The following is a 23,074-nucleotide window of genomic DNA, read 5'->3' on the forward strand; positions in this document are numbered from 1 at the left end:
ACCCCAGCATTCGCCTCTTCTTCGTTACAGTATACGCCCTAGGTGTATCCCTCGTCACTTACAAGAGGAAGTAGGAAGGGACGCTGATGTCCGGCGGGAACCCGTACGTCGCCCTCCGAGTCGCCGCGTCGTGGCTTAACGCTTTAGTCCTGAGCTTTCTCCATGACCCGTGTTGGTGTCGTATGATGTGTATGTGCGCTGAGCTTTTGGAGTGCCAGCTCAGCGTCCAACGAAGTCAGACGGCGCATACTGGCAATCGACCTCGGAAGTCTGACCTAGACATGGACCGACGGTGTGCAGATGCCGTGCATGTACCATGCTATACAGGCGCATTGATCCAGCATTGATACCTCGAGTTTCATATCCGCATGAGGACACGGTTTGATTTCACCGATGCTGTCAAGAGTTTGAAGATGCATCTTAGATGCAATGTAACACCGGTCTCACGAGCTGAGTGTCCTCATCACCGATTCCCTCGCATCGCCATCCCGCCCAATCTCGATTCCGTACGGGAAGTACAAAACTCCTCGCAGCGTCAGCTTCTTCCTCCCCGACCCAAGTCTTCTCTACTGTGCTCATCGTCGAGACCATCTATAAGTAGGATGGTAGGCTTCCTTAGGACTCTGGTGGGAGCTTCGGCTTTGAGCGTCGCGTGGAGCAAGCCTCTGGCTCGCCGCGCCTTGCAGCTGCACGAGGCTCGCGCGATGGCACCGACTGATTACACGCTTTACTCGTCTGCGTCGCCCGACACGGTACTCAACCTACGGATCGCGCTGGCTCAGAACAACGTTGACGGGCTTATTGACACCCTCTATGATGTCAGCGATCCGGAAAGTTCCAACTATGGACAGTACCTGTCGAAGGAGGAGGTATGTTCTCCAAGTCTTCAACTTGTATTTGCGTAGACCGCTGACCTGCTGCCACAGGTCGAAGCTTATGTCAAGCCTACGGAAGAGAGTGTGGACGCCATGAACGCGTGGCTCAGTGAAAACGAGCTCGTGGCAACGCCCTTATCACCTTCTGGTGACTGGATTTCGGTTGATATCCCAGTCAACAAAGCAAATGATATGCTCGACGCGGATTTCTCTGTCTTCACGCACAAGGTCACCGGCGCGCAGACCGTTCGGACACTTCAATACTCGATCCCCGTCGACTTAGCTCCCCATGTGGACCTCATTCATCCCACTGTCACGTCCGTGCTCCATCTCATGTCACTCGCATGTCTGTCTGACGAGGAGAAACACACAGGTTCCCTGTCGAGGTGGTGAACAAGGCTGTACCTGCTTTGGCTGCGGTCCCAAATCCCTATAGCCAGGCCGTCGCGCCTGACGCGAACATCTCCGCCGTCTGCGGGCCGTACAACCTGCCGAACATCACGACGGCATGCCTCCAATACCTCTACGGCATCCCGACTACTCCTGCCACTGCCTCCGGCAATGGCATACTCGTCGCGGGTTATGTTGAGGAATACGCGAACGCGGATGATCTGAAGGTCTGTTACAATGGGCGCGAATAAATATGTCTCATGCTCACCCTTGCATTTAGATATTCCTAGAGCGGTACAGGCCAGACGTGGATCCTTCGACAACCTTCGCTACCGAAACGATTGACGGAGGCGATAACCTGCAGAACGTCACCGCTGGATCTGAAGGAGTGAGTACATTGTTGCTCATCAAGGAAAGCGACTTAACAGGATGATCTTAGAACCTGGACATCCAGTACACTGTAGGCCTCGCCACCGACGTCCCGGTAACCTACCTCTTGGCCGGGGAAGACACCCATGATGGCCTGTCCGGATTCCTCGACACGGCCAACTATGTCTTGAACCAAACATCGATCCCTCCGGTCATGACGACGAGCTATTCCTCCAACGAGGACGTGATTTCGGAGAAGCTGGCTTAGTGCGTTCTCATCTTCATTGTCGTACAGCCCTGCCGATAACTCAACTACTCGTGTGACTGCGCAGTAATCTCTGCAACGCGTACGCTCAGCTCAGCGCGCGCGGCGTGTCGATCTTCTTTTCTTCCGGCGACGGCGGCGTGTCGGGTACCGGCTTCCAGGACTGCACGACGTTCGTGCCTACCTTCCCGAACACCTGCCCATAGTGAGTCCGGCCGCATCTTAGCTCGCTTGCGCCGCTGTCACTCACCTACTATCCTCGGAACCCAGCGTGACCTCGGTAGGTGCCACTGGTGCGGACATCAACTGGGCCGACCAGGGCGGCGTGCCCTTTTCGAGCGGCGGCTTCTCGAATTACTTCCCTACGCCAGCCTTCCAATCCTCTGCCGTCGCAGGCTTCCTCGCGCAACTCGGCAGCAATGACACGGGGTTGTACAACGCGTCTGGCCGCGGCTTCCCGGACGTGGCCGGCTTCGGCGTATTATTTGCGACCGTGGTCGATGGCGCGTATGCGCCCTCGACGGGCACGAGCTGCTCGACGCCGATGTGGGCGAGTATCGTCGCGCTGCTGAACGACGAGCTGCTCAATGCGGGTAAACCTGTGCTCGGCTTCCTGAACCCGTGGTTGTACTCGAAGGCAGCGGGCGCGCTGACGGATATCGTGAAAGGAAACAACAAAGAGTGCCAAGGACCTAATGGGACGGCGACTGGCTTCGTGGCGACGACAGGGTGGGACCCTGTGAGTATTCTTACATCGGCCTCAGGGAACTCGCGTGCTAATTGAGCCATTCGAAAGATCACGGGCCTTGGGACACCTATCTACGACAAATTGCGAGCAGCTGCAGGGCTCTGATCTTTATCGTGAATTTGCAACCTGGACTCTGGGAACGAACACTCTGGATTTTTTCATACTGGGCTCTGAGCGAAGAGGGTCAAGGACTTCTGGCGAACACTATACATACTTACATACGTACTGACAATGTACATTACGAGCGATACTCATGATTTGATGCATGGAAGATCACTTGTTCAGTAAGGGATGCTGCACGCCTGTCAGTCCTAGCGACATTTCTCGGCAGCGCTCATGCGACCGTCATCGTGTATACGCTTCCGGGGCCCTTTTTTGCAAGGACCGTCCACCGAGTGGTGTAACATTTGTTCGCGCAGACAAAAAAGTGGTCTACGTTACCAGACTGTCCGAGAACTCAGCCCACATTGCAACGTGCTCTCCAGGCAACGTTGCGAGAATGGCGCTGCAGGCCGATTAGGGTATCGTTACTTCGCATCAGGTTGTACGACCTTCGCTTCTCTTACGGACGATTATGTTTAGGCACATATCCGGCAGGCCGCATGCTCAGCTCTACGAGTCTTGCTCGGACGCGTCTGTCATGCGTAGGCGGCTTTCTCCTGCGTAGACGGTATATAAGGTGTGGGTAGCAAGCCGTCTCTGCATCGAACGCACTCAGCTAAGATGTCTCACGCAAACCTCACGCTCTCCTACTACGTCTGGGCTCCCGACAGCAAGGCTGGCGACGTCGTCCAGAAACGTCAGGCCATCCTCGCCGAGCACACCGAGTGGATCACTGCCCGCCGCGCGGATGGAAGCGTCCGTAAGTAGTCTTTGCCTCGCTGTTCTTCGATCTTTCTCTCGTTGCCATTGCCGGAGGTACCGCGGTCACTGACGACCTATTGCTCGTATCTAGTGTACGGCGGCGCTATTCTCGCGAAGGACGTCAAGCTCCCGCTCGCCTCCAACCCCGAGATCGCGGGCACCATCTTGATCGTCAAGGCGAACAGCCTGGAGGCCGCGCGCAAGCTCATTGAGCAGGAGCCGTACTACAAGGCCGGTGTGGTGAGTAGCATGCTTCTTAGTAGATAGCCGACTTGCTGAGCTTTGTCGTGCTTCATTAGTGGGACACCAGCGACCTCAAGGTCGCGCCCGTTCTGTCCAGGGCTTAGGCCGGGGCCGACTCGTATGAGATGATGTCTCTTAGCGTGCAAAGAAACGCGCACCAGTTGTCTATGTGTCGTACAAATGATATAGAGGTTGATGGTCCGAGTCCTCTGAGTGGGATCATGCGTCTCAGTTCTCCGTCGTGCCAGAGGCAGTTGAGCGCGTGAGGTCACTGAAATCGCCCTCGTGTCAGACCATGTCACCATGAACATAGTCCGTAATTATTTTGCGAGCTTGGCATTTCTTTCATGCGCTCGCACTCGTGTCAGAAGTTGGACAGTTTGACGTTGTCGAGAGTCTATGGTCACTCGAAGATCTGCGCTATTAACCTTTGATTAGCCTATAATCCTCGTAGAAGAGTCACTTGCATAGCATACACTTACTGACATATCTCTATGAGTCTATTGAGATCGGACGTTCTGCGTGTCTTGTGGGCTTGGAGTATTATTACAGCATGCATTGAGCAAACACAGTAGTCTCCGCGTCTCCGACGCGTGTTGCGCTAGAGCTTGCCCTAAAGCCCTCACGTGAAGACGTACTACGGAGCGCTCATTCGGTGCATACTTGATAGTGACGGCGATACCAAGCTTTGCGAATCAACTTCCTGGTACGTTTTCTAACATCGTTGAGTATTACTGCCTAGTTACTGATTCGTGTGATCCATTGATTAGGAATACAATATGCCCCACCACATTCCGATCTCTTGCGCTAATAGGCCCCAAGGGTGGCTGCCTTATGCTATCAGAAAGGTTCGTACGTCTGCTGACGTTCTGATTATTACCCAGAGGCCGCGTCGATTCCCGTCGCTGCTGGCACTAGACAGGCTCGGACGGGCATAGAAGCACCACCGCATTCCGGGCAGTGCGTCCCATCATCTGTGCTACTCACGGAGTCGCACCTCGCTTGCATATTGGGTCCGCTGGATCGAGCATAGCAAAATATATGCCCCTCATTCAGTACAACTCGTCCCCAGTGGGGCTGCTCTATCGTGTCTGTTGCTGAGGGCACGTGACAAGCCGCTCGTTACACGGAAAGCGACACCGCGGCGCAGGGCGCACCTGGGCTGACGAAAGGGTTGTCAATCGATCGTACGTCAAACGAATGGCATTGGCTGTTATTCCGGCGCAGCGCGGTGGCTAGCCCGGGTTTGGTTGCGTTCTCCTAACCGGCTGGTTGGGAGGGGGCAGACAAGTACCGGATATCTACACGTCGTGTGGGTCGATTTTTTGATGCTTTGAGTTTGAACTTATTGAACTCAGGCCGCTTCGTCAATATACACCTTACCCAAGTAGAATTATCCACTTCCACTAGGATTGTTCAAGTCTTCAACGTCTAACTTGCCTTCATCCACGGATCGACCAGCACCATCTACATAATTGTATTCAGAGAAACCAGACGCGCGGACCTACTTGCCGGCCCAACTACTGCCTCTCGGCCTACCCATCCTGACCTGGTTAGACAAGCTCAGCCATACATGTCGTCACACATACCTCCCCTTGCGTACGACACGAAAATTCAAGGAATCTAACAGCAATTCAGGGCGCGTGAACGCAGCGCGTTGAATTTTGAGCATATGTATTCTCGGTCATGGAAGGTCAGCCCGCATATTACGCCACGATGTTCTTGGTTTCTCTAATAACATACCCGCCTCAGACCGCTTCCACAGCTTAGTCTCCTGGTCTCCAACTATGGCGTCGGGCCAACCACCACTCGCCGGCTACATGTACATGTATACAGCCTTCGACCCCGACAACTATTAAGGCGTCGAGCGCGACGACCCAGTCGGAAATGCGCGAGATCGAGATGTGGACGCGGCCGCACTACTGGCGCGGACAGGGCCAGAACGACCATAATCGCAAGCTGGAAAGGCTGTGGGACTGCGGCGGCGAGAAGGGTGAAGCCGATGATGGTTCAGGCTGGACGATAACTGTGTTAGGATACCGCTTGAACCGTGAGTCAGATCTCGTCTTCTTGCATCTGAATACAGGAGTTGTGAAGGTGCTCTGGAAATGCTTTATGTGCCACGAGCACACTGAGTCTGTACTGCGTCAGGACGCGTGGGCCCCGGATTCCTCAGTAGCATCATCGGCAACTGATTACAGTAATTGACAGGCACGTCCGAATTCCATGAGCGCGATCCCCACCGTTCCATGCATGGTGCCTCACCCGAGAAGGCACTATGTAACATTCTTCACGCTCCGAATGTCGTCTCCGTTCTAGAACGACATCCGGCGGCGACTTGCATTACCTTTTCTCAACCACCGCGCCGCATGAGGGGTATTGGACCGCCGGAATGCTGGGGATTTAACTTGCCTGCGCGATCATTTGCTATGAAGTGAGGGATGCTATGCATGCCTGCGAGTCCTGCTGGCCTGATGAAGACTGAGCAGGCATCGTGTGCAATGCATCGTTCTACGTACGTTTCGATTGTCTGCCGGGTCCGTTCGCTGAGCCATGAGACATTCTTCGTACAGTCAAAATGGTCAATTTCTCTACCAGGTCGTCCGAGAACCTTAGGCGGCATGCAACGTGCTGCCCAAAGGCCCCAGGCGACATTCCGATTATGGCGCTGCAGCCCATTTTTGGTACCGCTACTGCGCACGAAGCTGGATGAGTCTCGCTTCTGTTACGCTCGATTATGGTGAGGCACATACGGGGCACGCCACATGTTCGGCTCTCGGACTCTTACTCGGACGCGTCTGTCACGCGTAGGCGACCCTCTCGTGCGTGGACCGTATATAAGGTGTAGGTAGCGAGCCGTCTCGGCATCGAACGCACTCGGCTAAGATGTCTCAAGCAAACCTCACGCTCTCCTACTACGTCTGGGCTCCCGACAGCAAGGCTGGCGACGTCGCTCAGAAACGTCAGGCCATCCTCGCCGAGTACACCGATTGGCACACTGCCCGCCTCGCAGATGGAAGCGTCCGTGAGTCGTCGTTCTATTCTCGCTAGATTCTGGTCACGGGAGGAACTGTTAATAACCGATTGCTTTCATGCAGAGTACGGCGGCGCCATCCTCACGAAGGACACGAAGCTCCCACTCGCCTCCAACCCCGAGGTCGCGGGCACCATCTTGATCGTCAAGGCGGCCAGCCTGGAGGCCGCGCACAAGCTCGTCGAGCAGGATCCGTGCTACAAGGCCGGCGTGGTGAGTGGAATACGTCTTAGCAGATGAGTGACGTGCTGATCGCGCCCGGTACTTGATCAGTGGGACACCTCCGCCCTCAAGATTGCGCCTGTCCTGTCCAGGACTTAGGCAGGGGCTGAGCCGCACGGCATTTCTTGACATGTAAAGCGACACGTACCAGTTGTGCAGGGCCGTGCAAATGCTATGGAGTTGACGGTTATCTATGATTGTTCTCTGTCTGGGTTGAGTATTGACTGCGTCAACCCTCCGATCGCCACTGCTGTTTGTGAGCTGCCGGATGTCCGAGACGATGCACACACATCGTGAGCCCTGCATCTGTATGCTGGCTTCATGCACATTCTCCTGGCCTGTCAAGGTGAAATCAGCGGACCTGGTATCGTGTTTCTGGTGAAGCAATTCGGATCAGTTGGTGTGCAACGTACTGTACCTCAGCCACGAGCACTCAGCAGGCCGCGACTGAGAGCTACGGTCCGGTACGTATACGACGCGTACGCCGCGCCCGCCCGTACGGTGCGCACTGCGGCGTCGCGCGACCGTCGCGGACCGCGCGCGCGAATGCCTACCCTGAATGAAGTCATGTGATAGAGACGCGCTGACGTCACGACGATTCGGTACGCGAAACATACAGTACATAACATATGTATGGCACCAAGTTCTGTTCTGGGATCCTATAGCCTACTGAACCGGAGGCAGCTCAGTGTACACCAGCAGTACACAGGTGCGTTTGATTCGGTGTCTCTCTAAAGTATTCTGCTTCGACATGTCTTACATTTTACTAGTACTGAAAACAGTGGGGTCTGCAGCTGGTGTTCCACGAGAAGCTGCACAAGAATCCCGACATCGTGAGTCTTCATATAATTAGGGTTACGTGCCACTAGATACTAAGTATCTCACGTCAGAAAAACATACCTCGCCATGCCTTTCAAACGGCCCGCGCCTGAGCCACATCCTCGCTCAGCCTCTCAATCAGAGTCCTCGTCCTCGATTCTCCGACCGCTGAAGCACGCTCGTCTCGATTCCTCAGAGAAGGTCCTGTCGAACGTTACTTTGTACATCGTGCAGGCGAAGCTTGATCCATCTAGTCTTCCAGAACTGTTTCGGCTCGCGGAGCGGCATGCCCAACGTCTGTGCTCAGATGCCAACGACGCCGACGTGATAATCACGGCGATACACATGAAACGACGTCTTGAACGACATATCCCTTGGAACCTTGCTGTGAGCGATGCCTTCGCTTCTGTGTCCTCCGCCTTCGAGATGAAACCTGACTCGGATGCCTGATTGTGTCTTTGCAGAAGCAGAAGGCGATAGTAACGCCCCAATGGCTTCGGGATAGCGTGAAACAGAAGAAACCCCTTCCGTGCGGAGACTACGCTGCTGTTGAAGAGCTCCGGACTGAGACGGTGGAGAACTGCCCAGACTGTAACCTTGCATCATGCGTCTGCGGGGACTCGGATTCAGACGTAGAGACTCCATCCAGTCATGTCCCTTTCGAGGAGAAGCACCTACAACCACGACCGCAAATCCCGCGTCCGACTTCACCTACACCTGCCCTGGAGCTATTGACACCTAGATCTCTACGGATGGATACAAATGTTGAGGCGATGGTGAAGCAGACTGCGGAGGACAACATACCAGTTCGTCTCTTGCCTCCGGATCCGCCCATCCCGACGCGTTTGGACAAGCTCGACTACACGTCTCGCTACTCTTGTCAGCGCGCATCCCCTCTTGTATGTCCGAATCAGGACCTTGTACGAGAACTCGACATAGTGCATCGATCTCGTGCTATGGAGGGCGAGGAACGCAGCGCGTTGAGCTACGAACGTGCAATATCGGTCATCAAAGGTCAGTTTGCACTGCTGCGTCGCGATGCATGCTCATATCAGCGTTCAGCGTACCCGCAGCGCATCACCTCCGTCTCGCAGGTACAGAAGTTGCCTTTCATTGGGCAGAAGACAGGCACCATGGTGCGCCCCCATGTCATTATCACTATGGCGCGCGGCAGACGTTCGTCTAGGTGGAACAATTCGTCAACACCGGCAAGATTGACGAAGCGCGTGCGTCTTCGTCTGCCACCGCCCCCACCCGAACTCACTCACATCGTCCCTCAGAGACTATACTCGCATCGGACCGCTTCAAGGCTCTCAGCCTCTTCACCTCTATCTATGGCATCGGGCCCAACACCGCCCGCCGTTTATATAGCTTCGGCCTGCGCACCATCAACGACCTGGAGGTCTACTACGGTGTCGAGCGCGACGACCCGCCCGACCCAGCCCAATCAGAACTGCACGAGCTCGACATGCAGAAGCGGCCACAGTACTGGCGCGGACAGGACCAGAGCGCTACCGACCGCAAGCGGGGGAAGCTCGGGAACTTCGGCGGAGAGAAGGGCGAGGGTGATGAAGGCCTGGGGGATAGCTGGATCAGGGTCGCGCTGGAATTGCGCGAGGATCTCGCTGTGAAGTGCGTGCGATCCATATGCTTGGAGGCCGTATCAGCGTTGACTGAAGGAGAGACTGCAGAATACCGCGAGCGGAGGTTGAAGAGATGGGGCGCATCGGCATGGCTGAGCTGGACGAGCTCGAGCCGGGGTGCGTCAGTACGATCGTTGGAGGGTACCGGCGCGGCAAGCCAGAGAGCAATGACGTCGACATCGTCTTCACGCACCCGGACGCGGAGGTCGTGAAGGGGCTCTGCAAGCGGTTTGTGCGCAGGCTATACGAACGCGGTACGTCGGCGTTGTCTCCTTGTGCTGCGCGTATGACGTTTCTCACCCGTGCACAGGGATGGTCAGCCATGTCATGCGTAAGTCCTCCGAACTCATAGGTAACGCAACCACTGCTGACCGCGTGGCAGACCTATCTGGCTTTCATGGACACAACCCCCTCCGAACTACCCATTGGGACTCGCTCGAGAAGGCGCTGACCGTCTTTACGCTGCCGACATCGACCCCGTTCCACAACGGCGTCCGACGGCGCCTCGACTTGATATTTGCACCACCGGAAGTGTACTGGACCGCTGTGATTGGCTGGTGAGTAGTTGCTCGTCGGACGATCAATCATGGCTGGTCCGATGAGGTCTTCGCAGGTCGGGCTCGATTATGTTCCAACGGGACCTCAGACAATGGGCAAAAGATAAACTGTATGTATGCGCCGTTTCCTCTTGGCGCTTGCACTGACTGGACGTTTTAATGAAGCGCCATGAAGTTCGATAGCTCAGGAATGTGAGTAGCATGTTTGTTCGTGGCACCGACGCTCGCTCGCTCTTACACCGCTGGCTCGGAACAGCACACGACGGTACGATTCGAAGATGTTCTTCCCCAAGACGGAGAAGGAGGCATTCGATCTTTTCGGTCTTGAATGGGTAGAGCCGAAGTGGAGGAACGCGGACGCATGAGCGCGCCTTCGGACTGCGAAATGCACCTCAACAGCGCCATAATCTTCCAGTCCGTGATGAGTTCGCGCTTGGGTTCTCTCTCGGTTTTTTCTGTATTGCTAGCTGTCTCCTCTTCGTACTTGTAGCCCTGTTATGTAGCTTACCACCGCCTACCTACACTTCGCCTTCGCGTCTTCGGTATATGTCCCGTTTGTGATGTATCACCACCCACTTGGTCTACATGTCAGCTATCCAATGCGACTATCTTGATACACTAAGATACAGCAAGCTTGATTCAGTTCGCGAATGCCTGGATGTCGGTCATCGCCTTGCCCAGGATCAATGTATGAATGTCCTGTGAAACATCAACAATCAGTACACCAGCGTCCTCGACAGGGAGATGGAACAGTGATCACGCACGTATGTCCCTAAGGAAAGCGTACGAATTAGCCCGGCATCTATTATCATCGAAGGGAGGCAACGTACCTTCATACGTGTTGACGACCTGCAGGTTCGCGACATGGCGGCCAACGTGGTACCTGGCAAAAGCACTGAGACACCATACCCAAACGAACACACGAAGCGAACTGACTCATCGGAGCACGCATTGCCGCCCAGGATATCCAGCACTCTCCTCGCGTGCTCAAGCGCCTTCCCGCAGTTGTTGCGCTTCACGAGGCTGATCATCTGCGGCGCGCTCTTGCCCTCGTCCTTCAGCCGGCCCACCTATTCAAGCGGGCTCAGCGCATGCAATGTCACCGGCGGACGAGGGAAGCGCACCTGGTAGCTCGCATGGAGCCCGAGGGCGGCCTCCGTCTGCGCGTCGACGAGCTTCTTCTGCACGAGCTGGAACGACGCGAGCGGGCGCCCGAACTGCTGCCGCTCGAGCGCGTACGCGCGCGTGCGGTCGATGCAGTCCTCCAGCGCGCCCATCGCGCCCCACGAGATACCGTACCTGCAACGGTGGAGACGTCAGTCGGGTTTGCGCGAGGGGAGCCGGGCGTGGCGCACCGAGCGCTGTTCAGACAGCCGAAGGGCCCGGCGAGGCCCTTCACCTTGGGGAGGAGCGCGTCGTGCCCGACGTGGACGCTGTCCATGAATATGGAGCCAGTGAGCGAACACCGCAACGCGAGCTTGTTCTTGATCGCGGGCGCGGAGAGGCCCTTCGTGCCCTGCCACAGGTCCATCAATCCTTCTGGTGGAGCGGTGAGGCAAACGGGACTCGACGAACCTTCTCGAGGAGGAACCCGCGCACTTTGCCGTCCCACTTGCAGCGCGCCCAGACAACGAAGAGATCACTGCAACATTGTGAGCAAGGATGAACGATTCTCTATGGGAGGGACAGCCTGACGCGATGGGTGCATTCGTGATCCATGTCTTGGCTCCATTCAGGACGAAGCCGCCATCGACTTCTTCGGCGACGGTCTCCATCCCAGCGGGATCGGAGCCGTGATTCGGCTCTGTAAGGCCCTAGAAGAGCAGATTGAGAACAATCATGGCGAAAGAGATGAGAAGGCTCACGAAGCATCCGACAATCTCGCCCTTCGCTGGGGGTCATGTCAGTTTCTCGTCCTGTTAGAAGCTAAGCAGCTCGCGAATTGACATGCTCACCAAGGCGTGGAAGGTACTTCTCCTTCTGCGCTTCGCTGCCATATTCGTTGATAGGGTGCATCACCAGCGATGACTGCACAGACATGGTCGACCGATACCCGGAATCTACCCTATTCAGGACATGACAGGTCGATGGAGGCTTCCCAATCCACAGCTACAGACGAGCACTCACCTCTCGACTTCACGCGCAATGAGACCATATGCAACGCTGCTTACACCGGCGCAGCCGTAGCCTTGAATTGTAGGTCCAAGGAGTCCGAGCGCGCCCATGGAGGGCAGAACATCATGACTGAACTCTGCAATACGGCTCGGTTAATGAAGACCACATCTGTCAGTTCCGGAGGTGCGCACCTTCTGTACGCAATGCGTGGAGAACCTTTGGCATGAGATGCTCCTACTAAACGGTTCGTCGCTGGAGCAACATGGAAGGCAAGGCTTAGAATACATGCCTGACAAAAGGCTCGAGCGGTGTCCCTAGCAATACGCCTGAGACTAAAATTCCCGTCTTAATTTGTGAAGACATACCTGATAGCGACCTCTTCTTCCGTCAACAAACTGTCCAGACTCAACGGATCCTGTGGTTCATGATAAGCTTGCTAGACTCTGACAGCGGCGTTCGGCTGCCAACGTACCTCCCAGTAAAACTTCGCATATGCTGACAGACATGGAAAGCGAAATCAATCATTCGTTGATCATTCAAGTTGTGGGCATGATGCATACTCGACTGCAAGCGTCTTGGGGTTGTTGCGCTCAGCTTCTCGAGACCTGCGGAACGAAGCGGTAATCGGGGGAACTTGACGAGCATGGTTGGACTTTGCGAGCACTGCAGCGCGAATTCGAAAAGCAAGAAGGAAAGAGCAACAGCACTTAGGAGGTGAAGGCCAGTGCTCAACCTGAGCGACCAGGTTCCGACTCGCCGAAAGCCTCAAGTGCGGGGCAGACCTGGGGCAGACGTGCCATCGGGAGCTGGATCTAGGCGCCTGTACCACGGGCGCTGGAATCTGTGCCGTACTTGGCCCGCGCCTCCGAGTCCTCCTCTGCGGCCAACCTGCCTTGCCCCCGCGACTGCCTGCATCCCCCACTTCCAGGGCAACGAGCGAGCAGGTGCGGGACGGACCTCACTCTGGCTTCTTGGGACGAGCTCTGAGTCGGACTGACCCACCGCGCTCTCTCTGGCTCGCTGACTGACCTCTTCACCGTCATGGGGCCACCAGAAGGCCCTCAAGCCCGGCAACTGCAAGGTTCCTAGTCTCGCCGCAAGACCCTTCAGTAGTTTCACGTGCGACGGGTTTGTGTCGAGCCTAGCAAGCATGCGCACCCGGCACTACCGCGGCTTCTTCGATCTCTTCGGCCGCGACACCGCTCTCAGTAAAGCATGCTGCATGTCCCCGAAGGTCCCCGAGCTCCCTCAGCGACAAGCCAACCGCCAGTGCGCACTAACTTACCTTGGTAACGAGCCGTGTGGCCGCGGCAACATTACCGATAACCTCGAGCAATTCTACCCTTGACGGTAGCTGCAAGGTAGCTGTCAACGTTGGCCTAATCCAACTACAGTAGTGGTGATGATCTTTGATTCATCCGTCGTAAGTCATTCCCAGTTACCCCAAAGGCGACACGGGTCGCAGGGACGCGTTGGGTGATGTGAGCGACCTGTCGAGTGACAAGTACGGCGAGCACCTGTCGAAGGAGGAGGTACGTGAGGCGTTAGCTTATATATGCGCAGGCCGACTTATCACTCCTCCTAGGTCGAGGCCTTTGTCGCACCCACGTCGAATAGGACTGCAGCTGTAACAGCATGGATGAATGAGAATTGGCCAAACGCCACTGCTACCTCTTCGGCCTCGGGACCAACGTCTCAGTTGCACAGGCCAACTCGCTCCTGTCCGCAAAGTATTCACTCTTCACGCACGATGGCACCGGCGCTGAGGCCATCCGCAGTACCCCAGCTGCGCGATTCGATCAATGAATTGAGAGCGGACGTGGGCTGGAACCTTGATGAACAGTACGCCGTAGGTCCTGCCATTGACATTCCCGCCCACTTCATTACTGTCGGCGGCTCCTTCGACGATGCCCTGCTCGACGCTGCAACTACCTCCTTAGCATGGACATCCCGCCGCAAGTCGTCTTAACCAACCACGGCGACAACGAAAAATCTCCTCTGTGAGAAGCTCGCAGTGGTTCTATGAATGAACACGCACCAATCGTTACTCAGTATCTATATGTATAGCTCCATTTGCAACGCCTACGCTCAGCTGGGTGCGCGGGGCGTCCCCATCCTCTATGCTTCTGGCGACGGCGGTGTCTCCGGCAACCAGGCATCCGACAATCGCACGGAATTTGTGCCTGTCTTCCCTGCGAGCTGTCCCTAGTACGTGCACCCCAGCTTTACCCTTCCTCCTCTGACCTCCCCTAGTGTGACCACCGTCGGCGCGACGACCGAGTAGCCCACCGAGATCGGAGCGAGCTTCTCCGGGGGCGGCCTCTCGAACTACTTCGCACAGCCCGCCTACCAGTCTGCCGCCGTCGCGTCGTACCTCAGCGCGCTCGGGTCGAACTCGAGCGGGCTCTTCAACGCGACCGGCCGCGCGTACCCGGACGTGTCGGCGTACGGAACACGGTACGACATCAAGGCCGGCGCGGTGTCGCTCATCGTGAGCGGGACGAGCTGCTCGACGCCGACGTTCGCGGCGATCGTCGCGCTGCTGAACGACCAGCTGCTCAGCGCGGGCAAGAGCGTACTCCAGTGTATAGCACCGCAGCGGGCACGGGCGCGCTGAATGATGTCGTGAGCGGGAACAACCCGCGTGCAACGGGGGTACGCCTGGGTTTTACGCCGCGCAGGGATGGGTTCCTGTAAGTGCGGTACGTGTCGTCTTGTGCGTGGTGGACTTCTGATGATGCTCTCGCAGGTTACGGGGCTCGGCACGCCGAACTTCACCCTACTCGCATCTGCCGCGGGCCTCTGAGCCGTGGAATATTGCATGAAACTTTGACTTTGCCCCTTGCATGTACCTTGCATCCAAGCTTATGTCGCTCATGTTGCATGTTCTCTACGGGACTTCCAGCTTACATACATGTTCTTCGTCACGGACACGGCTCGGACTGACACTTCCGTCTGCTTTACTCACGAGCTACTCTCATCTGTTGTTGTCATTGACCTTTAAAGGATCATCAACATAGTGATTTTTGACTACCTCGTGCGATAGCCACATCATGTTGTGACTGAGTGTTCGGTTTGAGAGAGGTACGGAGGTAATAGTCCACTGTAACCGAGCATAATCGCTGAGTGTTGGTACTTATCGCGAAGTAGCATCCACTGCTACATCGTGGCCGTCCGAGTCCCGCCGGTCACTGTGCCTTGACCTGGCAGCCGTCGTCGATGGTGCTAACAGTGCTCAGACCTGTGCGTGCAATGGACGGCGATGCACTTGCAAGGAGAGTGTCGGCGGAGACGCGCGACTCTGCTTACATAAGGCAATGCCGGGTGGCAGGTGGCATCTCCCTCGCGCCCTCGCGCCCTTGTCGCGCCCTCACGCTCGTCCCGAATCCTCATGTCGTCGCCAGCCCAGAGCCCTCTTCCGCTTGATTTGCCGTCTGAGGAGTACGCAATGTCTCTGGACAGTGATTTTGAGGGTTTTGTGAGTCGCGATAACATGGATGTTGAGGTTCAAGACCGTTGTCTTTCCGGTATGGTCCTGCCGTCACTCAGTCGTATCGCTGACAATTTGACGTCTGCGAAAGTTTCAGACGCCGAGCCGCCTGAGGAGGAGTCCATGTCTGAGGAGGATTCCATGTCTGAAGACAATGTGAGTGGTGGTGGCAGCCCTGTGACGAGTCACATTGATCTCAAGGATATCAAGTACACCGACTCTGATGTCGACGAGAACAGTCCGGAGTCTCAGCTGCAGAGTCTCGGTGGGATCCCTGTCACCGACACTCAGGAATTTCCACCTGGTAAGTCACATCAGCTCATGTCCATTGCCTTGGTAACATTGACACAGTTTACAATGTTGAAGATGGTTCAACTGGCTCGAGCCTCTCACCCAATTCAAACTTCTCAAGCTGTGTGTCCAGCAAGCTCAAACTCCTGGACATAGCTGTTGAGATCAATCCGCTGCACCATATCTTTGGGCACCTCCTCGACGATCCTCGCTGGCCCTACATTCCCGCGGTCGACAAGGTAAGCGTGCAAGACTACGGGTATTGCCAGTCACTAAGCATCGCATAGACCGTCGAAGCTACTCCAGAGGATTGGATAACCCTCTGTCACTGCATCCGACGCCATCCGGATACTTTCAGGCTTTGGAGGTGAGTGTGGCACGTCAGCCACGCCACAGATGCTGATTCACATGAAATGATAGTTTCACGTACGATCTTCAAAAGCAGACTATCCACATGTCTTCCCCCTCTCCAGCTCACAATCTCCTTGCGAGCAGTTTAAGCCTATTTCTCTACATGGCAGTAAGGGCAGGGATCATCACATTGGGCACATGGACAGTCGCGGTCATCTTGAACCCTTCCCAGGACTTGAAGGGACCGATACCCGACGCTACAGACGCGTATTGGGGAAGGCCGGCGGGACGTGCCACGAGTTCAGCCGCGGCAAAAAAAGAGAAGAACCTGGCAGCCAGGTTGATGCCCCCTGAGCAGAGGGCATTGGCGGCTGCAGAGGCCGCTAGGCTGAAAGCTGACGAGGCTGTAGCCAAGGTGGAGGCCAGGCAGCGGAAAGCCGACAAGATGGCTGAGGAGAAGGCAGAGAAGGAGGAGAAGGCGAAGGCGGAGAAGGCTAAGGCCAAGCGGCCGAAAGGCAAGGCGGAGAAGGCTAAGGCCAGGGAGGATGAAAAGGCTCAGGAGGGGTTGGATTCGCGCTCGAAGAAGAACAAGAGGAAGGATCGGCAGGCGGAGGCACGCAAGAGAAAGCGTTTGGAGGATCCCCTCTCCGACGTTGATGGCCCCTCCGTTGTTGGTGGCCCCTCCGACGTTGATGGCCCCTCCGTCGTTGATGGCCCCTCCGCTGTTGATGATCACGATCCTCACGCCGATGCCGACCCTCTCGCCGACGTTGACCCTCACGCTGACGCTGACCCTCGCACTGAAAGCTCTGGCGCTTCTGGAGCCAAGTCGTCCGCTCCTATCCAAGTCCCGTCGTTCCCTCTCAGTCACATCCCAGACACCATCATCTCACTGTTGTTCCCTTTAAACTATGCGACCATAAGCGTTGTGACAATTGAAATTGCCAAGGCCGAGAAGCCGGACCACCTTTCTTTCCGGGTAAGTATACACTCTTACCCGTCTGAAATGTCGGGAACACTAATGGCCCTTCTAGTTGGTTGAATACATGCGCGCCCCCGTCGACAACCCCTGGGGGATACGTAACCTGCTCGTCTTTGTGAATGTAGAAGAACAGAAGAAGTTCTCTGCTCCAAAATATTCCGACTACGTGAAGAAGTGCGCAAAGGAGAGTGTAGCCGTGAAAACGGAGAAGGAATGGGCGCAAGGTTGGATCGAGACCTGCAAGAAGGTGTGCCTCCAGGAGATGCAATTCGATGAGGGCGATGATCCGGGCCCAACACGCGACGAGCAGCCTTGGCTCACCCCTCAGTACCTCATTGACGGGCACATCTTCATGCACCGTCAGTGCGCATGGCTTACGTGCTCCGATCTCTCTGTGCCTGAGCACGTTGAGGAGCTGGAGCAATTGAGTCGCAGTAACACGGCTCGGACTCCGGCCACCTGGGAGGAGAAAGGGCTCGGGATCGTAGGTGCTCTTCGTTCTATGCTCCACACTTTACTGATTCTTGACGTGTCAGGCAATCCGAGACTCATACGACTCAGAGAAGACTGCCTCACGGCGCAACCTCTTTGAGATACGTTGGAGTGCTGCATTGCAGAACCTCTCGCAGCGTGTCTTTGATGTTTGCTCCATGGCCCTTATTAACGCAATCAAAGATGATCCGGATGTGTTCATGGCAAGGTACAACATCCGCCCAGAAGAGTTTGATGACGTGCTGGAACGATTCAAGCAAGGACCTGACGTGATGGGAGAAGAGTTCTCGCTGAACAAAATGCTTGAAGACCTGCGTCGAACTGTCCGGATGGGATCTATTCCGACAGCCACAGCACGCCTCAAGAACTTCGCCTATGAGCTCGCCTTCCTCCATGCGCTGGACCCACCGTTGGAGAATGCCCAGTATAAGCCCGATGCCCCGGTGCAGCAGCCTCCCGAGAGGGGGAACATCACGAGTTTAATACGTGCGGCGGTGAGCAAGCATGCAGCCAAGAAACAGCGGATTGACTAGGGCTGTTTCTTGCAACTGTTCGCTTGCGCATTTGCGTCGCCCACTGTGTACTCTCCACATCGCTTTTGTATCGCTTTTCGTATGTACATAGTGGATATCAGCCTTTCTTGTTGCGCTCACTGTATACATCTCGCTCTGACTACGCTATCTTGCGCTCTCGTACCCTTCTTGTGCTCTCGTACCCTCACTGTCGCCATATCTTGCAGTTGTCGTATCTCGCAGTCGTTCGTAGTGCCTTCGCTCATGTAGGGTATTGTCTCGGTATCGTCATTTGTACATTCTATCCGCCACGCAGGCTATATACAATCTTTGATGAAGCTATTACGTGTTCTAAGCATATGCAGATGCCCCGACCCCACCGCCAGACATGGGTGGCGGGGTCGGGGCACGATGCCTTACAATACGCGCAACGTCGCGGGTATTGCTACCCTCCTAGAGCAAGTGCCGTGCCGGCCCGCAGCGCGGCCCGCCGGGAGGGGGTGGCGTGGTTTTTTCCCCGATGCGCAACGCGTTGCGCATCGGGGAAAAAACCACGCCACCTTCACCCGGCGGGCCGCTGCTCGGAACGTTTCTGCCCTGCCCTTTTGCCTTGGCCCTGCAGAGAACGCTGGCAGGAGCGTTCAGCTGGTCTTGGACGGATGAAGATGAACCGTGAACCGTGAAGGACGTGTACGTCTCATGATCGATACCATCGACGCGCGCCCCAGGACCTTGGGTGACGCTTTAGGACCATAAAGCCTGCAGGGTTGCGTCAACGGTGGGCACAACAGAGTATGGGCCGCGCGCACCAGGCGATATAGGAACATGCGCGATGGGACGTGCACAGCGCAGCGTCGCGCACTTGAACAGCGGAGACGGCAGACACTTGGCGCGTTGGGCTCACTATGTCTGTAGCGCATAATGGGCTGCTCTACAACGTGTCAGCGGTACGCCGAGCTCTCCGCTAGATCTACGCGCTGCCAATCACGACGACGTGCTTGGCGTGTGCTTGTGCGTATCCTGCGACCTGCCGCTCAGGCTGTCTCTAGCGGGAGCTACGGTGCGTCTGAGCCCGTCAGCTCTCACAGTATCGCATTGACTATCGATCCTGACACATCGGATACGATTGGTATGCGCGTGCCCTCTTGCTCCTGCGCAGGTGTAGGTACGACGTCCATCCCATAGGGTAGTCCGCATCTCCGGCGCGTCCAAAGAGGTGAACAACGAAGAGCTAGCCAGGCATCACGCCTGTCGGTGTGCGCACTGATAAGGGTGCAGTTGCATAGGTGAAGGAGTGTAGGGCATACCTGCCTATGTCCCAGTCTGGCGCTCGTCACCGTTGCCCTCATCGCATCCGCTCACCCGCCTGCTCCGTTTCCTGCCACAGATTGTTCTTAAGTCTTCCTTTCGCATGTAACACAACACGGAGTGGGCCGTATAGACGATTTCAGTCGCTTGGTGTCCGTCTTGGGCGCAAGTGTGGTTGTGTAGCCGGATCGCGCATCGCAAGGTCGCGAAGATTCGAGACCGAGTTACCAGACCAGAGGAAATGTGCTCCAGATGCAAGACAAGAAGATTAGGAGCGCGAACGGGTGTTCGGGGAGGAAGGAAAGGCCACGCGGATGCCGGTAGCGGGGTCGTTGGGCGCTGCTGGTCGGGTTCGAGGGTCTCCGATTGGCCAGTGTCAAGTTAACGTTCGTTTCTCCACGCGAATATTTTCCTGCGCAGGCGGACGGTCGTGTTATTTCTCACATCTGGTTGCAGATGAAGGACTGGAAGCGGCGGTCTGGGGCGGCGTATCGTACGCTAGCGGACAGGCAGCCTAAACGACGCGGACATGGGCCGGTCGAATGGTGGTCCTCGGCACTGCTCCTACTACGAGGGCGTACGACTCCGCTGCGAAAGTCTTGTACTCGCCGGACACTACGGATCGGTTCGTCGCGCTCCGCCGCTGCTCAGCGTTCAGCGCTCAGCGGCGGTACGGGAAGCGAGGCGGGTGAGAAGCAAGGCGGGTTGAAGGCGGGTCGGCCAGCCGGATGGCCCTTGTACAGTACGTCCCATTGAAGGTGGCTGGAATTCCCTGCTTCTGAGTACCGGCAGCGCACGAGTTAAATACATACATGACTATGAGGCTCGAACCTCAAGACAAGGGCAGTGCGGCGTACCTTGTGTGCCATTCCCCTCCAACGAGTGTACGCACCCCATCGTGTACCCCTGCCATGGAGCCAGCGTAGTGTACAGAATACAGAGGTACGTGTGTATGTGTGACATGGTGGTCGAGAGACAGCGCCGGCTAAGAGCTTCAGCGCTTCAGCGCCTCCGCCCCGCCTCCAGTCGCTACCGCCGGGCTAGGTCACATCACGCTCTACCTGATCGTCCTGCTTGTCTGAGACTGCGATGGCCCCATGTCAATCCAACACTGCGTCACGAAGACGTACACTGACAGATGCACGAACAAATGGTCGAAGCTGATCCCGAGGTAGAGAGACCAAGGAAGCTCTGAGAAGTGAGAACTGCCTTAGACGTAGACTGTCGCGCTGGATGACGATTGGTGCACAGGTGCTTCGCCAGTGGTAAAGTGCTTGCATGAGCAAACAGCCCCGAGCAGTAGATTGGGAACGGCAGGGACCCGGAAAGTACTAGCTCGTGAGTCCCCCCAATTCGGAGCGATATCCACCGTGTCCACCGCAGGCCCGACGCTGCACAAGTTCGCCGTCCAGTGGGCACCCGACAAGACCGACCCGGAGACATTCAGCCCGCGCATGCGCGAGTCGCGCGTTGTGAACGCGAAGAGTCTGCATGCAAATGGAGTCCTGAGTGCTAGTGCGTCTCTCCGATCTTCGTGGTTATACGCCGCTTAATGTTTGCCTCCCACATGCTCGTCGGCTCGATGATGGTCTTCGAGGCAGACCGCATTGAGACAGTGAGGAATGTGATCGAGTCGGCCCTCTACTATGAGAACGGGGTGATCCGTCTACGTCTCACGCGACATCGCGATGCCAGTGCGCTGACCCGGGCTATACAGTGGGACAAGGAGAAGCTGCAAATCTTCCTCTGGCTACAGGCCAACCTCTGAGGAATTGTGACTGGACAACTGTACGATGTGTACCATACCTGAGATGAGCGACTCGAGAACGATGCCAACGGTTCGCTGCATTCCTCCGACCTGGCGGCGCCTGACCTTATACCCTTGGCATGCCCGCACCGCGACGGCAGCATTGCGACGCTTTGTACCCTAACAGACGTTCCTGTCTACCCCGCACCTCCATAACGAGCGTGACGGAGGGTGCCATCGTTCCCAGATAGTGAGTACTCAGCTTGCTGGTCTGATACATTGTGACTGGCACTGTGTACTGCCTCGAGTCGGAGATCATCGTCCGTTGGGTCCATCTCATACACTCGGACTGTCTTCTTGATTTGAAGCGCGGATGCATTCTTGTCTTCACACTCACACCTCATCTGACAGTGGCTATGATTGGCACCTGACACCCGTCGATCTGCAATCCACAGAAGACACTTGTCGATTCACGTACATATCCGACTAGTGTCGGCACCGGAAGGCCACGTCTCACAGCCCCACTGGCGCCTGTTTTGTAGGGGTGTAGTTTTCAGAATACCGATCTTCTGCCATACTCTAACTACACCCACGCAGCATCCTGTTGCGCGAGGACTGGGGCGGCCGCGATGACTGTCTGCTACTCGAGCTACCGTACCGACGTACACTAGGATCAGCGAAGGCCAGACCTTATCGCCTAGTATTTCTTCTCAGAGCTGTATGACGCTTGCTTTAGGTAGATTCTCTTCATGATCCTATGGTGCACTTCAAAGCGTCATGTCGTGCTGCGATTCGTGCGGCGTACCACACGACGATCATGGTATGATGACATGCTTAATAGACGCAGCATGCAGCCCTGCAGCGCGGACCGATGTGTACGTCCTTCATTCATCATTCCTACCGTAAGTTGAAGCGGACTGTGGCTGCTCATCAGTAAAGGACATACGCTGTCTAGTCCTTGTGATTCGCCAGAACCGACATCACAATTCGTCGATTGCTTGTGCCATTTGGTCTGGTGACCTCCGACGCTGCCATCAAGCGGAATACGGTACACTATGACTATCTTGACGTGCGTCCGTCTCATATATTCAGCAGATGCTCAACGTGCAGCCAAGTCTGACAGCTCACCCTTCTTTAAGCTCACTGCGTTGTGAGTGTAAAGGATCATCTGGAGCTGCTGCAGCGAAGCCAATGAGCCTCGAGAGATGAAGAATGTTTTGGTGGCGGAGCGGCTGCTGTGTCACTCGCATAGATTACAGATTCTTGCCTATATGGGTGTCCACGGGCGGGCAGCTTTCGATTCAAGCGTCATTGTACACCCGGGGCATATGACGTAGAAGGAATCCTCAGGTATATAGTAACCTAGCGGTCCGCGCAAGATAACCTCATCCGGTCCCATCCAACCCTTCTTCTGGATCCAGCCTCACAGCACGACAAGATGCAGCTTTTCCGTCTCGCTGCACTCTTGGCTACGCTAGTCCCCCTGGCTGCCACACGTCCATATGGTATGGCTGGTGAGTACTGGTTGTCATTGGTTTCTCGTCTGTTGAGAGCTCGACTGAGCATAGTATCTCATCCAGAGGTCATTCGGAGGGTCCCGAGTGAGTCTTTATTCGTAACGCGTGTGCTCTGAGTTGATCGTGTGCCCAACTGCTAGAGGCATACACGTTCGACTCCATGGGCATTCCTATGCGGTTTTCCAGTCCTTATTAGAGGCGTGTATGTTGGCGATCCTACCTCTGTATCAGGCTCGTGAG

General features: G+C 56.0%; 7 protein-coding genes across 7 annotated transcripts; 6 read left to right on the forward strand and 1 right to left on the reverse strand.

The window, feature by feature from the left end:
* Positions 1 to 602: 602 nt before the first annotated feature.
* On the forward strand, positions 603 to 2,752 carry C8Q71DRAFT_712821 (peptidase S8/S53 domain-containing protein; the record flags this gene model as incomplete). Its single annotated transcript, XM_047920879.1, has 8 exons — positions 603 to 869; positions 927 to 1,192; positions 1,249 to 1,492; positions 1,546 to 1,653; positions 1,705 to 1,901; positions 1,967 to 2,104; positions 2,170 to 2,638; positions 2,696 to 2,752. The coding sequence occupies 8 exons, from the start codon at positions 603 to 605 to the stop codon at positions 2,750 to 2,752; spliced, it is 1,746 nt and encodes a 581-aa protein (XP_047776220.1).
* Positions 2,753 to 3,087: 335 nt separating this feature from the next.
* Positions 3,088 to 4,305, forward strand: C8Q71DRAFT_773685 (uncharacterized protein). The gene is made up of 4 exons (XM_047924466.1): positions 3,088 to 3,509; positions 3,603 to 3,751; positions 3,811 to 4,174; positions 4,237 to 4,305. Exons 1-3 carry the CDS (start codon positions 3,371 to 3,373, stop codon positions 3,856 to 3,858), a joined length of 336 nt encoding a protein of 111 aa, XP_047776221.1. The 5' UTR covers positions 3,088 to 3,370; the 3' UTR covers positions 3,859 to 4,174; positions 4,237 to 4,305.
* A 2,335-nt stretch (positions 4,306 to 6,640) lies between these two features.
* Positions 6,641 to 7,109, forward strand: C8Q71DRAFT_860275 (uncharacterized protein; the record flags this gene model as incomplete). Its single annotated transcript, XM_047927775.1, has 3 exons — positions 6,641 to 6,779; positions 6,853 to 7,001; positions 7,062 to 7,109. The coding sequence occupies 3 exons, from the start codon at positions 6,641 to 6,643 to the stop codon at positions 7,107 to 7,109; spliced, it is 336 nt and encodes a 111-aa protein (XP_047776222.1).
* An 807-nt stretch (positions 7,110 to 7,916) lies between these two features.
* Positions 7,917 to 10,394, forward strand: C8Q71DRAFT_712777 (Nucleotidyltransferase; the record flags this gene model as incomplete). The annotated part of the gene is made up of 11 exons (XM_047920875.1): positions 7,917 to 8,216; positions 8,294 to 8,843; positions 8,892 to 8,965; positions 9,016 to 9,055; positions 9,110 to 9,461; positions 9,521 to 9,726; positions 9,783 to 9,803; positions 9,855 to 10,029; positions 10,086 to 10,139; positions 10,195 to 10,221; positions 10,286 to 10,394. 11 exons carry the CDS (start codon positions 7,917 to 7,919, stop codon positions 10,392 to 10,394), a joined length of 1,908 nt encoding a protein of 635 aa, XP_047776223.1.
* A 56-nt stretch (positions 10,395 to 10,450) lies between these two features.
* Positions 10,451 to 12,937, reverse strand: C8Q71DRAFT_185672 (acyl-CoA dehydrogenase domain-containing protein). Its single transcript, XM_047916836.1, has 16 exons — positions 12,705 to 12,937; positions 12,617 to 12,639; positions 12,510 to 12,559; positions 12,434 to 12,458; positions 12,336 to 12,378; positions 12,157 to 12,280; positions 11,985 to 12,094; positions 11,895 to 11,920; positions 11,725 to 11,843; positions 11,605 to 11,671; positions 11,385 to 11,545; positions 11,154 to 11,328; positions 10,966 to 11,099; positions 10,860 to 10,912; positions 10,794 to 10,801; positions 10,451 to 10,728 (listed from the first exon to the last, which is right to left on the reverse strand). Exons 1-16 carry the CDS (start codon positions 12,787 to 12,789, stop codon positions 10,669 to 10,671), a joined length of 1,263 nt encoding a protein of 420 aa, XP_047776224.1. The 5' UTR covers positions 12,790 to 12,937; the 3' UTR covers positions 10,451 to 10,668.
* A 357-nt stretch (positions 12,938 to 13,294) lies between these two features.
* On the forward strand, positions 13,295 to 14,113 carry C8Q71DRAFT_860278 (uncharacterized protein; the record flags this gene model as incomplete). The annotated part of the gene is made up of 3 exons (XM_047927776.1): positions 13,295 to 13,413; positions 13,583 to 13,676; positions 13,730 to 14,113. 3 exons carry the CDS (start codon positions 13,295 to 13,297, stop codon positions 14,111 to 14,113), a joined length of 597 nt encoding a protein of 198 aa, XP_047776225.1.
* Positions 14,114 to 14,203: 90 nt separating this feature from the next.
* Positions 14,204 to 14,950, forward strand: C8Q71DRAFT_860279 (peptidase S8/S53 domain-containing protein; the record flags this gene model as incomplete). The annotated part of the gene is made up of 5 exons (XM_047927777.1): positions 14,204 to 14,352; positions 14,398 to 14,407; positions 14,486 to 14,719; positions 14,775 to 14,837; positions 14,894 to 14,950. The coding sequence occupies 5 exons, from the start codon at positions 14,204 to 14,206 to the stop codon at positions 14,948 to 14,950; spliced, it is 513 nt and encodes a 170-aa protein (XP_047776226.1).
* Positions 14,951 to 23,074: the final 8,124 nt, after the last annotated feature.

Source organism: Rhodofomes roseus (genome assembly GCF_022264815.1).
Source record: "Rhodofomes roseus strain CIRM-BRFM 1785 chromosome Unknown C8Q71scaffold_18, whole genome shotgun sequence".
NCBI lineage: Eukaryota > Fungi > Basidiomycota > Agaricomycetes > Polyporales > Fomitopsidaceae > Rhodofomes > Rhodofomes roseus.

Excerpts from the sequence above, each read along its gene's own strand:
- C8Q71DRAFT_773685 (XM_047924466.1), top strand. The coding sequence starts at position 3,371 with ATGTCTCACGCAAACCTCACGCTCTCCTACTACGTCTGGGCTCCCGAC. Across the intron at positions 3,510-3,602 it reads CCGCGCGGATGGAAGCGTCC|TGTACGGCGGCGCTATTCTC; the intron begins GTAAGTAGTCTT and ends GCTCGTATCTAG. Across the intron at positions 3,752-3,810 it reads CGTACTACAAGGCCGGTGTG|TGGGACACCAGCGACCTCAA; the intron begins GTGAGTAGCATG and ends GTGCTTCATTAG.
- C8Q71DRAFT_185672 (XM_047916836.1), bottom strand. The coding sequence starts at position 12,789 with ATGCTCGTCAAGTTCCCCCGATTACCGCTTCGTTCCGCAGGTCTCGAG. Across the intron at positions 12,560-12,616 it reads ATGCGAAGTTTTACTGGGAG|GATCCGTTGAGTCTGGACAG; the intron begins GTACGTTGGCAG and ends CATGAACCACAG. Across the intron at positions 11,546-11,604 it reads GCGGGTTCCTCCTCGAGAAG|GGCACGAAGGGCCTCTCCGC; the intron begins GTTCGTCGAGTC and ends GACCTGTGGCAG.